Genomic DNA, 13,629 nt, shown 5'->3' with positions numbered 1-13,629 from the left:
GGATCCGGAGGACGGCAAAAACCACCGGGGCAGAATGAAGTCTCTCTTTATATCTCTGGAGAGACCTCATTTTCCAGAAGCATTCCCTGAAAAGGGTTTCGCGGAGGAGGGGGGTGGGAAACGCCCGGATCGAGGCCGGGCCCGTGGAACTCCCTCCCGGCCGCGGCGCCAGGATCCGACCTCATCCGTGACTTCTGCGGTTAAATGGAGAAGTACAGCACCTTGAAAAAGTATTCATACCCCTTGAGATTCCCCACATCTTGTCATGTTACAACCAAAAACGTAAATGTATTTTATTGGGATTTTATGTGATGGACCAACACAAAGTGTCACATAATTGTGAAGTGGAAGGAAAATGATAAATGATACAAATAAATATGTGAAAAGTGTGTGTGTGGGGGGGGGGGGGTCGAGGGGCATTTGTATTCAGCCCCCTTTACTCCGATACCCCTAACTAAAATCTAGAGGAACCAATTGCCCTCAGAAGTCACCTAATTAGTAAATAGAGACCACCTGTGTGTCATTTAATCTCAGTATAAATACCGCTGTTCTGTGAAGTCCTCAGAGGTTTGTTAGAGAACCTTAGTGAACAAACAGCACGATGAAGGCCAAGGAACACACCAGACAGGTCAGGGATGAAGTTGTGGAGAAGTATAAAGCAGGGTTCGGTTATAAAGGAATCTCCCAAGCTTTGACCATCTCACGGAGCTCTGTTCAATCCATCATCAGAAAATGGAAAGAGTACGGCACAACTGCAAACCTACCAAGACATGGCCGTCCACCTAAACTGACCGGGCCGGGCAAGGAGAGCATTCATCAGAGAAGAGCCAAGAGGTCCATGGTAACTCTGGAGGAGCGGCAGAGATCCACAGCTCAGGGGGGAGAATCTGTCCACAGGACAACTATTAGTCGTCTCTCCACAAATCTGCCCTTTATGGAAGAGTGACAAGAAGAAAGACATTGGAGAAAGAAAGTCATAAGAAGTCCTGTTTGTAGTTTGTGAGAAGCCATGTGGGGGAGGGGGCAGCAAACATGTGGAAGAAGGTGATCTGGTCACAGGAGACCAAAATTCTACTTTATGGCCTAAAAGCAAAACGCTATGTGTGGGGAAAACTAACACCGCCCATCCCCCGAACACACCATCCCCACCGTGAGACATGGTGGTGGCAGCATCATGTGGTGGGGATGGTTTTCTTCAGCAGGGACAGGGAAGCTGGTCAGAGTTGATGGGACGATGGATGGAGACAAATACGGGGCAAACAGAGAAGTATTATGAATGGAGTCTATTTGCTGACAACAATTTAGTGATTAGCTCTTCCCCCCTTGCAGCACTGGGGTTCTTGATTTGATACCCAGCTTGGAAACCCCCTACATGAAGTTTGATGCTCCCCCTGTGCTTCCATGGGCTATCTTCAGGTACTCTGGTATTCATTTCAATGACATATTTTTGTGATCAGAGTTCGGCTTCAACAAATGAGCTGCACCACTGTTGTGATGAGGGGTCAGGAAGAAATCTCAGAGTTTTCATCCATTCATGGATTAACAACCTGAACCTCCTTCAGTTTCCAGGGAAGCTCTGCAGCTTTCATTTGGTAATGATTGGCCATAGGGAGCCTTTAGTGCTATCTGGGAGCCCTGGCTGTGTGTGCAACCTCAAGAACACAGAAATAACCAGGCCCGGACTGGCCATAGGGAACACTGGGCATTTGCCTGGTAGGCCGGGGGTGCATGTTGTAACAAGAACTACCTGTTGGTGACCGGGCCACACAGCCGGAGGTGTGACAACCGCGGTCGCCACTTACCTCCCATTATGCAGCCATGTCTCCTCTCCTGGCTCTCCCTCCCCACCAAGGTTGTCATCCTATCAGGTTAGCGGGGGGCGGGGGAGATGGACATCTGTACAAAGAGCGGGGGTCTTTTCATATCCACAATCAGGTAATCGCCTGCTGGGTAATAAGATCCAGATCTGCACCTCTACCCACCCCTCGCCACAGTCACGGTCTGTGGGGCAGGAGAGCCAGGAGAGGAGACACGGGCTGCCATGGCCAAGGGAGAGAGTAAAAGAGGGCAATGTGATATAAAGGGGTCTGCACTATAAAGGGGCCCTGAAATCATTAAAGTGTGGAGTCCCGTCACCAACCACCGGAGAGATGAAAGGGAGCCAGGCGATGGAAGGAGACAAGGAAGGGAGCCAGACAATAGGATAGAAGGAGAGATGAAAAGGAGCCAGGCGATGGAAGGAGAGATGAAAGGAAGCCAGGCGATGGAAAGAGGGATGAAAGGAAGCCAGGCGATGGAAGGAGGGATGAAAGGAAGCCAGGCGATGGGAGGGGAGATGAAAGGAAGCCAGGGGATGGAAGGAGAGATGAAAGGAAGCCAGGGGATGGAAGGAGAGATGAAAGGAAGCCAGGCGATGGAAGGAGAGATGAAAGGAAGCCAGGGGATGGAAGGAGGGATGAAAGGAAGCCAGGCGATGGGAGGGGAGATGAAAGGAAGCCAGGCGATGGAAAGAGGGATGAAAGGAAGCCAGGCGATGGAAGGAGAGATGAAAGGAAGCCAGGCGATGGAAGGAGGGATGAAAGGAAGCCAGGCGATGGAAGGGGAGATGAAAGGAAGCCAGGCGATGGAAGGAGAGATGAAAGGAAGCCAGGCGATGGAAGGAGAGATGAAAGGAAGCCAGGCGATGGAAGGAGGGATGAAAGGAAGCCAGGCGATGGAAGGGGAGATGAAAGGAAACCAGGCGATGGAAGGAGAGATGAAAGGAAGCCAGGCGATGGAAAGAGGGATGAAAGGAAGCCAGGCGATGGAAGGAGAGATGAAAGGAAGCCAGGCGATGGAAGGAGAGATGAAAGGAAGCCAGGCGATGGAAGGAGAGATGAAAGGAAGCCAGGTGATGGAAGGAGGGATGAAAGGAAGCCAGGCGATGGAAGGAGAGATGAAAGGAAGCCAGGCGATGGAAGGGGAGATGAAAGGAAACCAGGCGATGGAAGGAGAGATGAAAGCAAGCCAGGCGATGGAAGGAGGGATGAAAGGAAGCCAGGCGATGGAAGGAGAGATGAAAGGAAGCCAGGTGATGGAAGGAGGGATGAAAGGAAGCCAGGCGATGGAAGGAGGGATGAAAGGAAGCCAGGCGATGGAAGGAGAGATGAAAGGAAGCCAGGCGATGGAAGGAGAGATGAAAGGAAGCCAGGCGATGGAAGGAGAGATGAAAGGAAGCCAGGCGATGGAAGGAGGGATGAAAGGAAGCCAGGCGATGGAAGGGGAGATGAAAGGAAACCAGGCGATGGAAGGAGGGATGAAAGGAAGCCAGGCGATGGAAGGAGAGATGAAAGGAAGCCAGGTGATGGAAGGAGAGATGAAAGGAAGCCAGGTGATGGAAGGAGAGATGAAAGGAAGCCAGGTGATGGAAGGAGAGATGAAAGGAAGCCAGGTGATGGAAGGAGAGATGAAAGGAAACCAGGCGATGAAAGGAGAGATGAAAGGAAGCCAGGCGATGGAAGGAGAGATGAAAGGAAGCCAGGCGATGGAAGGAGAGATGAAAGGAAGCCAGGTGATGGAAGGAGAGATGAAAGGAAGCCAGGCGATGGAAGGAGAGATGAAAGGAAGCCAGGCGATGGAAGGAGGGATGAAAGGAAGCCAGGCGATGGAAGGGGAGATGAAAGGAAGCCAGGCGATGGAAGGAGGGATGAAAGGAAGCCAGGCGATGGAAGGAGAGATGAAAGGAAGCCAGGCGATGGAAGGAGGGATGAAAGGAAGCCAGGTGATGGAAGGAGAGATGAAAGGAAGCCAGGCGATGGAAGGAGGGATGAAAGGAAGCCAGGCGATGGAAGGGGAGATGAAAGGAAACCAGGCGATGGAAGGAGAGATGAAAGGAAGCCAGGCGATGGAAGGAGAGATGAAAGGAAGCCAGGTGATGGAAGGAGGGATGAAAGGAAGCCAGGCGATGGAAGGAGAGATGAAAGGAAGCCAGGTGATGGGAGGGGGGATGAAAGGAAGCCAGGCGATGGAAGGAGAGATGAAAGGAAGCCAGGTGATGGAAGGAGGGATGAAAGGAAGCCAGGTGATGGAAGGAGGGATGAAAGGAAGCCAGGTGATGGGAGGGGGGATGAAAGGAAGCCAGGCGATGGAAGGAGAGATGAAAGGAAGCCAGGCGATGGAAGGAGAGATGAAAGGAAGCCAGGCGATGGAAGGAGGGATGAAAGGAAGCCAGGCGATGGAAGGGGAGATGAAAGGAAGCCAGGCGATGGAAGGGGAGATGAAAGGAAACCAGGCGATGGAAGGAGAGATGAAAGCAAGCCAGGCGATGGAAGGAGGGATGAAAGGAAGCCAGGCGATGGAAGGAGAGATGAAAGGAAGCCAGGTGATGGAAGGAGGGATGAAAGGAAGCCAGGCGATGGAAGGAGGGATGAAAGGAAGCCAGGCGATGGAAGGAGAGATGAAAGGAAGCCAGGCGATGGAAGGAGAGATGAAAGGAAGCCAGGCGATGGAAGGAGAGATGAAAGGAAGCCAGGCGATGGAAGGAGGGATGAAAGGAAGCCAGGCGATGGAAGGGGAGATGAAAGGAAACCAGGCGATGGAAGGAGGGATGAAAGGAAGCCAGGCGATGGAAGGAGAGATGAAAGGAAGCCAGGTGATGGAAGGAGAGATGAAAGGAAGCCAGGTGATGGAAGGAGAGATGAAAGGAAGCCAGGCGATGGAAGGAGAGATGAAAGGAAGCCAGGTGATGGAAGGAGAGATGAAAGGAAACCAGGCGATGAAAGGAGAGATGAAAGGAAGCCAGGCGATGGAAGGAGAGATGAAAGGAAGCCAGGCGATGGAAGGAGAGATGAAAGGAAGCCAGGTGATGGAAGGAGAGATGAAAGGAAGCCAGGCGATGGAAGGAGAGATGAAAGGAAGCCAGGCGATGGAAGGAGGGATGAAAGGAAGCCAGGCGATGGAAGGGGAGATGAAAGGAAGCCAGGCGATGGAAGGAGGGATGAAAGGAAGCCAGGCGATGGAAGGAGAGATGAAAGGAAGCCAGGCGATGGAAGGAGGGATGAAAGGAAGCCAGGTGATGGAAGGAGAGATGAAAGGAAGCCAGGCGATGGAAGGAGGGATGAAAGGAAGCCAGGCGATGGAAGGGGAGATGAAAGGAAACCAGGCGATGGAAGGAGAGATGAAAGGAAGCCAGGCGATGGAAGGAGAGATGAAAGGAAGCCAGGTGATGGAAGGAGGGATGAAAGGAAGCCAGGCGATGGAAGGAGAGATGAAAGGAAGCCAGGTGATGGGAGGGGGGATGAAAGGAAGCCAGGCGATGGAAGGAGAGATGAAAGGAAGCCAGGTGATGGAAGGAGAGATGAAAGGAAGCCAGGCGATGGAAGGAGAGATGAAAGGAAGCCAGGCGATGGAAGGAGAGATGAAAGGAAGCCAGGTGATGGAAGGAGGGATGAAAGGAAGCCAGGCGATGGAAGGAGAGATGAAAGGAAGCCAGGTGATGGGAGGGGGGATGAAAGGAAGCCAGGCGATGGAAGGAGAGATGAAAGGAAGCCAGGTGATGGAAGGAGGGATGAAAGGAAGCCAGGTGATGGAAGGAGGGATGAAAGGAAGCCAGGTGATGGGAGGGGGGATGAAAGGAAGCCAGGCGATGGAAGGAGAGATGAAAGGAAGCCAGGTGATGGAAGGAGGGATGAAAGGAAGCCAGGCGATGGAAGGAGAGACGAGTCGGGGAGAACGTGAACTGGTCTATTTTTCGATGGAGGTGGGGAAGGTCAGAGGACTTTCCAGCCCAGTCCTCCAGCGCCTGGTCAGGTGACAGGAAGTATTAGCGGGCCAACATGGAGGAGCGCCACCGCTAGACGGCTGCCATGCTGAACTGGCAGGGAGCGAAGGGATGGCAAGGCTTCTGTTTCAGGCTAATAAGAGGGGGGGGGGGGTCATTCCAGAATCACACCTGGCGTGTGATAACCCGAGGACAACCAGCCTGTCCTTCCAACCTGAGACCAGACGTCTCGTATCTGCGTACTATTCATGTCTGATATCTATGGCACCAACATCTACCGTCACCCCCTGTACACAGTACAGTCACTATCAGGCTGGTATAACCCCCCTCCCACATGTAAAGACATGACAATGCCCACCACAGGAGTGGGCACCTTAGAAGCACAGAGGGGTCAGATACAAGAGGGTGTGTTGTGGAGGATTATCTCCATCCTGGAACCTCACCATTATGTGCAGCCAGGAACCTCACCATTATCTCCATCCTGGAACCTCACCATTATCCCCAGCCTGGAACCTCACCATTATCCCCAGCCTGGAACCTCACCATTATGTGCAGCCAGGAACCTCACCATTATCTCCAGCCTGGAACCTCATCATTATCTTCAGCCTGGAACCTCACCATTATCCCCAGCCTGGAACCTCACCATTATCTCCTGCCTGGAACCTCACCATTATCTCCAGCCTGGAACCTCATCATTATCTTCAGCCTGGAACCTCACCATTATCTCCATCCTGGAACCTCACCATTATCCCCAGCCTCGAACCTCACCATTATGTGCAGCCAGGAACCTCATCATTATCTCCAGCCTGGAACCTCACCATTATCTCCATCCTGGAACCTCACCATTATCTCCAGCCTGGAACCTCACCATTATGTGCAGCCAGGAACCTCATCATTATCTCCAGCCTGGAACCTCACCATTATCTCCAGCCTGGAACCTCACCATTATCTCCAGCCTGGAACCTCACCATTATCTCCAGCCTGGAACCTCACCATTCTCTCCAGCCTGGAACCTCACCATTCTCTCCAGCCTGGAACCTCACCATTCTCTCCAGCCTGGAACCTCACCATTATCCCCAGCCTGGAACCTCACCATTATCCCCAGCCTGGAACCTCACCATTATCTCCAGCCTGGAACCTCACCATTATCTCCAGCCTGGAACCTCACCATTATCTCCAGCCTGGAACCTCACCATTATCTCCTGCCTGGAACCTCACCATTATCTCCAGCCTGGAACCTCACCATTATCTCCTGCCTGGAACCTCACCATTATCCCCAGCCTGGAACCTCACCATTATCCCCAGCCTGGAACCTCACCATTATCTCCAGCCTGGAACCTCACCATTATCTCCAGCCTGGAACCTCACCATTATCTCCTGCCTGGAACCTCACCATTATCTGCAGCCTGGAACCTCACCATTACCCCCTGCCTGGAACCTCACCATTATCTCCTGCCTGGAACCTCACCATTATCTCCTGCCTGGAACCTCACCATTATCTCCAGCCTGGAACCTCACCATTATCTCCAGCCTGGAACCTCACCATTATCTGCAGCCTGGAACCTCACCATTATCTCCTGCCTGGAACCTCACCATTATCTCCAGCCTGGAACCTCACCATTATCTCCTGCCTGGAACCTCACCATTATCCCCAGCCTGGAACCTCACCATTATCTCCAGCCTGGAACCTCACCATTATCCCCAGCCTAGAACCACACCATTATCTCCTGCCTGGAACCTCACCATTATCTCCCGCCTGGAATCTCGCCATTATCTCCAGCCTGGAACCTCACCATTATCTCCAGCCTGGAACCTCACCATTATCTCCAGCCTGGAACCTCACCATTATCTCCTGCCTGGAACCTCACCATTATCTCCAGCCTGGAACCTCACCATTATCTGCAGCCTGGAACCAGCCTTAAGTTATGGAGGGATCATCTTTGTGAATGGATTTTTACACTCAAAATACACTAAAAACAATAATAACAATATATAGACAATAAATATTCAGGGGAGATCTCTTTACTGAACTGAAAAATACACTTTTGATTGTTGACTGATTTTAGATTGCAAGCTCTTCAACCCATTAAAGCTGATAAAAATTATTTCTGGAACTAAACTCCTCTATCGGTTATTAAGCCCGTTTTAGTTGTAGATGTGGCCCTTGTTCATTATACTCTGGATGGTCAGGTGGAGCCACATGCAGCCCCCCCCAGGGTCTTGTCTGATGTGCGGCCCCCCTGCCATAGGAGGGAAGGTGGTATAATGCAATGGAAAATGCAATGGAACAGCACCCCCTTGTGGTCAGAACATCGGGAACCCGGCCAATGTCACTCACCGGAGGAGATCACTGAGCTTGGAGATTTTCTTCTGGGCCCCGTCCTTCTCTTCTTCCAGCTGCTTGTGAAGATGGTGAACCTGCCAAAGTCAATGGAGGAGAGGAAAACATCAGTGCATGCTAGAGCTCCCTGTGTCCTCCTACCCTCAGATCTGTCCCTGGGGCCCCTCACCTGTCCCTGGGGCCCCTCATCTGACCCCCCTGACCTGTCCCTGGGACCCCTCATCTGACCCCCCGACCTGTTCTTGGGGCCCCTCATCTGTCCCTGGGGCCCCTCATCTGACCCTCCAACCTGTCCCTGGGGCCCCTCATCTGACCCCCAGACCTGTTCTTGGGGCCCCTCATCTGACCCCTGCGACCTGTCCCTGGGGCCCCTCATCTGACCCCCCAACCTGTCCCTGGGGCCCCTCATCTGACCCCCCGACCTGTCCCTGGGGCCCCTCATCTGACCCCCCGACCTGTTCTTGGGGCCCCTCATCTGACCCCTGCGACCTGTCCCTGGGGCCCCTCATCTATCCCTGGGGCCCCTCATCTGACCCCCCGACCTGTCCCTGGGACCCCTCATCTGATCCCTGCGACCCCTCATCTGACCCCCCGACCTGTCCCTGGGGCCCCTCATCTGTCCCTGGGGCCCCTCATCTGACCCCCCGACCTGTCCCTGGGGCCCCTCATCTGACCCCTGCGACCTGTCCCTGGGACCCCTCATTTGACTCCCCCGACCTGTCCCTGGGGACCCTCATCTGACCCCCCCCCCCACCAGACTATTACTGAATCCTATGTCCTCCCTCCATTCCCAGATTATTCAATCTAAGCAGGGACTGAGCGTTGTCACCCTATAACAGGAAGCACCCAGACATGACCTCCATGGCGGGATCACCGAGGATTATTTTAATAAAAGATGCAGATTTAAATGGATGGAAAATGACATTAATGTTAAGCGGAACTTCGGGAGAAAACTAATCTTAAAACTGCTCTCACCTTTGCTAAAAATTTTACTGACCGGGTCTACTGATCCTTAAAGTGATTGTAAACCCTCCATATACCCAGTGCAGTGACTGGCCTCATATGATACACAGAGAAACAAATCCTCCTACATAAGTTGTACCTTTTTATCTACGGTCTTCTCTTCTCTACATCCGTTCAAAGTGCTGAATTTATACAGCTTGTCTGAGGTTTCAGATAGCAGGGGGTGGGGAGCTGAAGATGCACTCTGCAGAGCTCAGTGAGCGCTGATTGGAGGGGAGGGAAAGGACCCCCCACCCCTTTCACACAGCACACAGGGACAGAGCTGAGGCTATCAATCACAGGCTGTGTGCTGAAGCTCCCACCCCTGTCACCTTTTATCTCTTGGTGTCAGAAAAACTTGTCAGAAGTGACTCATGCAGATAGCAGGGGAAGGAGGCAGCAGACAGAAATGACACTTAGTGCTCTGGACTGAGACGAGTACACACTATAGAGGGATGTGCTTTGTTCAGATTTCAGGTCTGAGGTTTACATTCACTTTAAGTCACGATGATGACACGTGACATCTTTTCTGGGTATTTCTGATCTCCTCCATTACTATGGATCCCCTTCCTTTATTGAATTATTGATTTTACACTTATTCTCTGGCCCCGCCTACTTTTCAGAATTTTTTTTCTTGCCGATTTGCACAAGAACCCTTGATACAAGCAGTGGGAGGAGTTATGCAAATATCAAAATGCTTTGATGGGTGGGTGTCAGTCTGTATGTGTGGGCGTTCCTAGGCAGACTGTATTTGCATAGGTAACGCCCACATGTGATGCTGAGCCTCCATGAGTGATAGAACTGAAATCCAATGAATGAAAGGGGCGGGGCCAGGGACAGTCAGGCTAGGGAGGAAAGGACTGGATCGGGGGTATCAAAATCAAATTAATTGGGGGGTCGCACCAGCATTATGGTTGTCCTTAACGGGTCAGTTCTACCTGTAAGACTATACAAATGTATCCAGGGTGCACAGCAGAGGAACTCAACTACGTTCCAAACCACCCAATCACATCAACTGTGGGTGTGGCTAAATTGCACTAACAGTGGAATGATCTTAAAGGGGCAATAAATACTAGCAGTTTCAGGGGTGTTCTATGTACAGAGTTCAGGAGAGCGCTATGTACAGAGTGCAGCGTTCAGAGATGTGCTATGTACAGAATGCAGGGTTTAGGAAAGCACTAAGTAAGAGTGCAGGGTTCAGGGGTGTGCCATGTACAGAGTGCAGAGTTCAGGGGTGCGCTGTGTACAGAGTGCAGGGTTCAGGGGTGCGCTGTGTACAGAGTGCAGGGTTCAGGGGTGCGCTGTGTACAGAGTGTAGGGTTCAGCAATGCGCTATGTATAGAGTGTGTGGTTCAGGGGTGTGCTATGTACAGAGTGCAGGATTCAAGGGTGCGCTATAATCAGAGTGCAGGGTTGAGGGGTGCTCCATGTACAGAGTATGCAGGGTTCAGAGGTGTGCTATGGCCAGAGTGCAGGGTTGAGGGGTGCGCTGTGTACAGAGTGCAGGGTTGAGGGGTGCGCTGTGTACAGAGTGCAGGGTTCAGAGGTGTGCTGTGGCCATAGCGCAGGGTTGAGGGGTGGGCCGTGTACAGAGTGCAGGGTTCAGGGGTGCGCTATGTACAGAGTGCAGGGTTCAGAGGTGCGCTATGTACAGAGTGCAGGGTTCAGGGGTGTGCTATGTACAGAGTGCAGGGTTCAGAGGTGTGCTATGTACACAGTGCAGGGTTCAGAGGTGTGCTATGTACACAGTGCAGGGTTCAGAGGTGTGCAATTGCCAGAGTGCAGGGTTGAGGGGTGCGCTGTGTACATAGTGCAGGGTTCAGAGGTGTGCTATGTACAGAGTGCAGGGCTGAGGGGTGTGCCATGTACAGAGTGCAGAGTTCAGGGGTTTGCTATGTACAGAGTGCAGGGTTCAGAGGTGCGCTATGGTCAGAGTGCAGGGTTGAGGGGTGCGCCATGTACAGAGTGCAGGGTTCAGAGGTGTGCTGTGGCCATAGCGCAGGGTTGAGGGGTGGGCCGTGTACAGAGTGCAGGGTTCAGGGGTGCGCTATGTACAGAGTGCAGGGTTCAGAGGTGTGCTGTGGCCATAGCGCAGGGTTGAGGGGTGGGCCGTGTACAGAGTGCAGGGTTGAGGGGTGTGCCATGTACAGAGTGCAGAGTTCAGGGGTTTGCTATGTACAGAGTGCAGGGTTCAGAGGTGCGCTATGGTCAGAGTGCAGGGTTGAGGGGTGGGCCGTGTACAGAGTGCAGGGTTCAGGGGTGCGCTATGTACAGAGTGTGGGGTTCAGAGGTGTGCTGTAGCCATAGCGCAGGGTTGAGGGGTGCGCTATGTACAGAGTGCAGGGTTCAGGGAAGTGCTATGTACATAGTCCAGTGTTGCGTTCAAAAGCCCTGGGTGCCAGGGCCCCATGACGTGGCCTGGTGGGCCAGATTCGGCCCTTGGGCCTTGTATTTGACACATGTGGACTAGTGTTTCTCAACTCCAGTCCTCAAGGCGCCCCGACAGGTCATGTTTTCAGGATTTCCCTTCGAAGAACCGGCTGTGGTAATTACTAAGGCAGTGAAACTGATCAAATCACCTGTGAAAAACAATGGAGGGCCTGAAAACCTGACCTGTCGGGTCGCCTTGAGGACCCGGAAAGGAGAAACGCAACACTGAGACCTCAAAAAATTGGGATTGTAAAGGCAAAAATAATAAAGAAAAAATAATGATTTTCAAGAAAATTAATTTATCTAAAAAAATATATAATTGATTGAAGGAGAAATAGACGATGTCAGAATATCAGCGATCCGACGGATGGAAACCAAAGAACATTGAATAGATAGATACAACTAGAGATACACCAAAGAGAAGCGGTGAAAACATCACTCAGTGTAGTAGGTAGCTGAAAAGTCTCCGACGCGTTTCGAAAAAAAGTGCATATAAATTCTTCATCAGGGACAGAAATCCACTATGTATCAAAATATTGATCCTAGAAAGGAACAGCATCCAGAGAACGCTACAAAGCTTCTGCAACAATGACTCAGCGAGGACCTCAAATCCAAAAAGACTCCGTCCCAACCCCCCAAACCCCCCAATCCCCCCAAACCCCCGGGACAGTCAGGGGGGGAATGAGATATAAATAAAAGTACGCAGTACATGTCGGCGCCATTAACCGTGACCTACCAATTTGTCTGATATTGATGATGAACTCATCACAGCGGCGGCTCACAGGTCACAACCCCCCCCCCCACACACACAGGACGAGGCGATTCAGACGGTGGGGGAAAGTTCAGCTGCGTCGTGCTAATGAGATCCAACATGAAACAGGAAGAGATCCCCCCCCCCTCTCCCCGGTCTCAGCAAAAATCCCCCCCCCCCAAAAAAAAAAATCCAGAACTAATCTGCATACTCACCCTCCTAAGTATAAACTTCCTCTGCAAGAGAATATCCCCCCCCCCCCCAAAAAAAAAGCAAAAATGCACACAAACGCACACTTTTCCCCCTCCTAGCACAAATCTTTCCCCCCCAACCTCCTTACCAGCTTAAATCCCCCCAACCATTCCCCCTCCTAGCACAAATTATCCCAATGAAAAAAAAATCATCCCTCCAAGCACAAATCCCCCCCCCCCAAATTTCCTTTCCTAACACAAAGCTTCAACCCCAAATCCCCCCTCATAGTATAAATACCCAACTTATCACAAATCCCCCCCTCCTAGTATAAATCCTCTCCCCACAAATCCCCCCTCCTAGTATAAATACCCCACTTATCACAAATCCTCCTCCTAGCATAAATCCTCTCCCCACAAATCCCCCCTCCTCCCTCCGAGTGTAAATCCTCCCTCTGACTATAAATAACCCCTTACCACAAATCTCCCTTCTTAGCATAAACCCCCCCTTGCGACAAATTCTCCCCCACAAATTCTCCCTCCTAGTATAAATCCCTTCCTTACCACAAAATCTCCCGTCCTAGCATAAATCCTCCCTCCCCCAAAAAATCTCCCTTCTTATCATAAATCCCCCCTCTCAGCATAAATTGCCCCCACAAAAACCCCATCCTAGTATAACTCCCCCCCCCCCCCCCCCCACATAGTATAAGTTCCCCTTCTTAGTACAAATCTCCATTCTTAGCATAATACCGCCCCCTTATCTCAAATTCCCCCTCTTAAAATAAATCCCTCCTCCTAGAATAAATGCCTCCCCAAATCCCCCTACAAAGCACCCCCTCCTAGCATAAATCCAACCTCCTAGCATAAATCCTCCCTCCCAGCATAAATGCCTTCTCAAATCCCCCTACAAATCACTCCTCCTAGAATAAATGCCTCCCCAAATCCCCCTACAAAGCCCGCCTCCTAGCATAAATCCGCCCTCCTAGCATAAATCTGCCCTCCTAGCATACATCCCCCCCTCTAGCATAAATCCCTCCACCTAGCATAAATCCCTCCTCCTAGCATAAATCGCCCCTTCTAGCATAAATCCCTCCTCCTAGAATAAATGCCTTCTCAAATCCCCCTACAAATCCCCCCTCCTAGCATAACCATCTTTATA

General features: G+C 51.7%; 1 protein-coding gene across 2 annotated transcripts in view; it reads right to left on the bottom strand.

Annotated features, from left to right (window-relative positions):
* CEP112 (centrosomal protein 112) overlaps positions 1 to 13,629 on the bottom strand; it is a 441,731-nt gene that overhangs the window by 272,244 nt on the left and 155,858 nt on the right. For both annotated transcript variants that reach the window (XM_077460662.1, XM_077460663.1), the window contains exon 17: positions 8,097 to 8,176. In XM_077460662.1, coding sequence (XP_077316788.1) covers positions 8,097 to 8,176 — 80 coding nt within the window. The remainder of the gene's footprint in view (positions 1 to 8,096; positions 8,177 to 13,629) is intronic.

This window comes from Lithobates pipiens, unplaced genomic scaffold, assembly GCF_037356315.1.
Source record: "Lithobates pipiens isolate NorthernLeopardFrog02 unplaced genomic scaffold, aLitPip1_a1.2 Scaffold_28, whole genome shotgun sequence".
NCBI lineage: Eukaryota > Metazoa > Chordata > Amphibia > Anura > Ranidae > Lithobates > Lithobates pipiens.
Note: the sequence above shows the minus strand (reverse complement) of the source record. Positions and strands in the feature narration are given on the sequence as shown.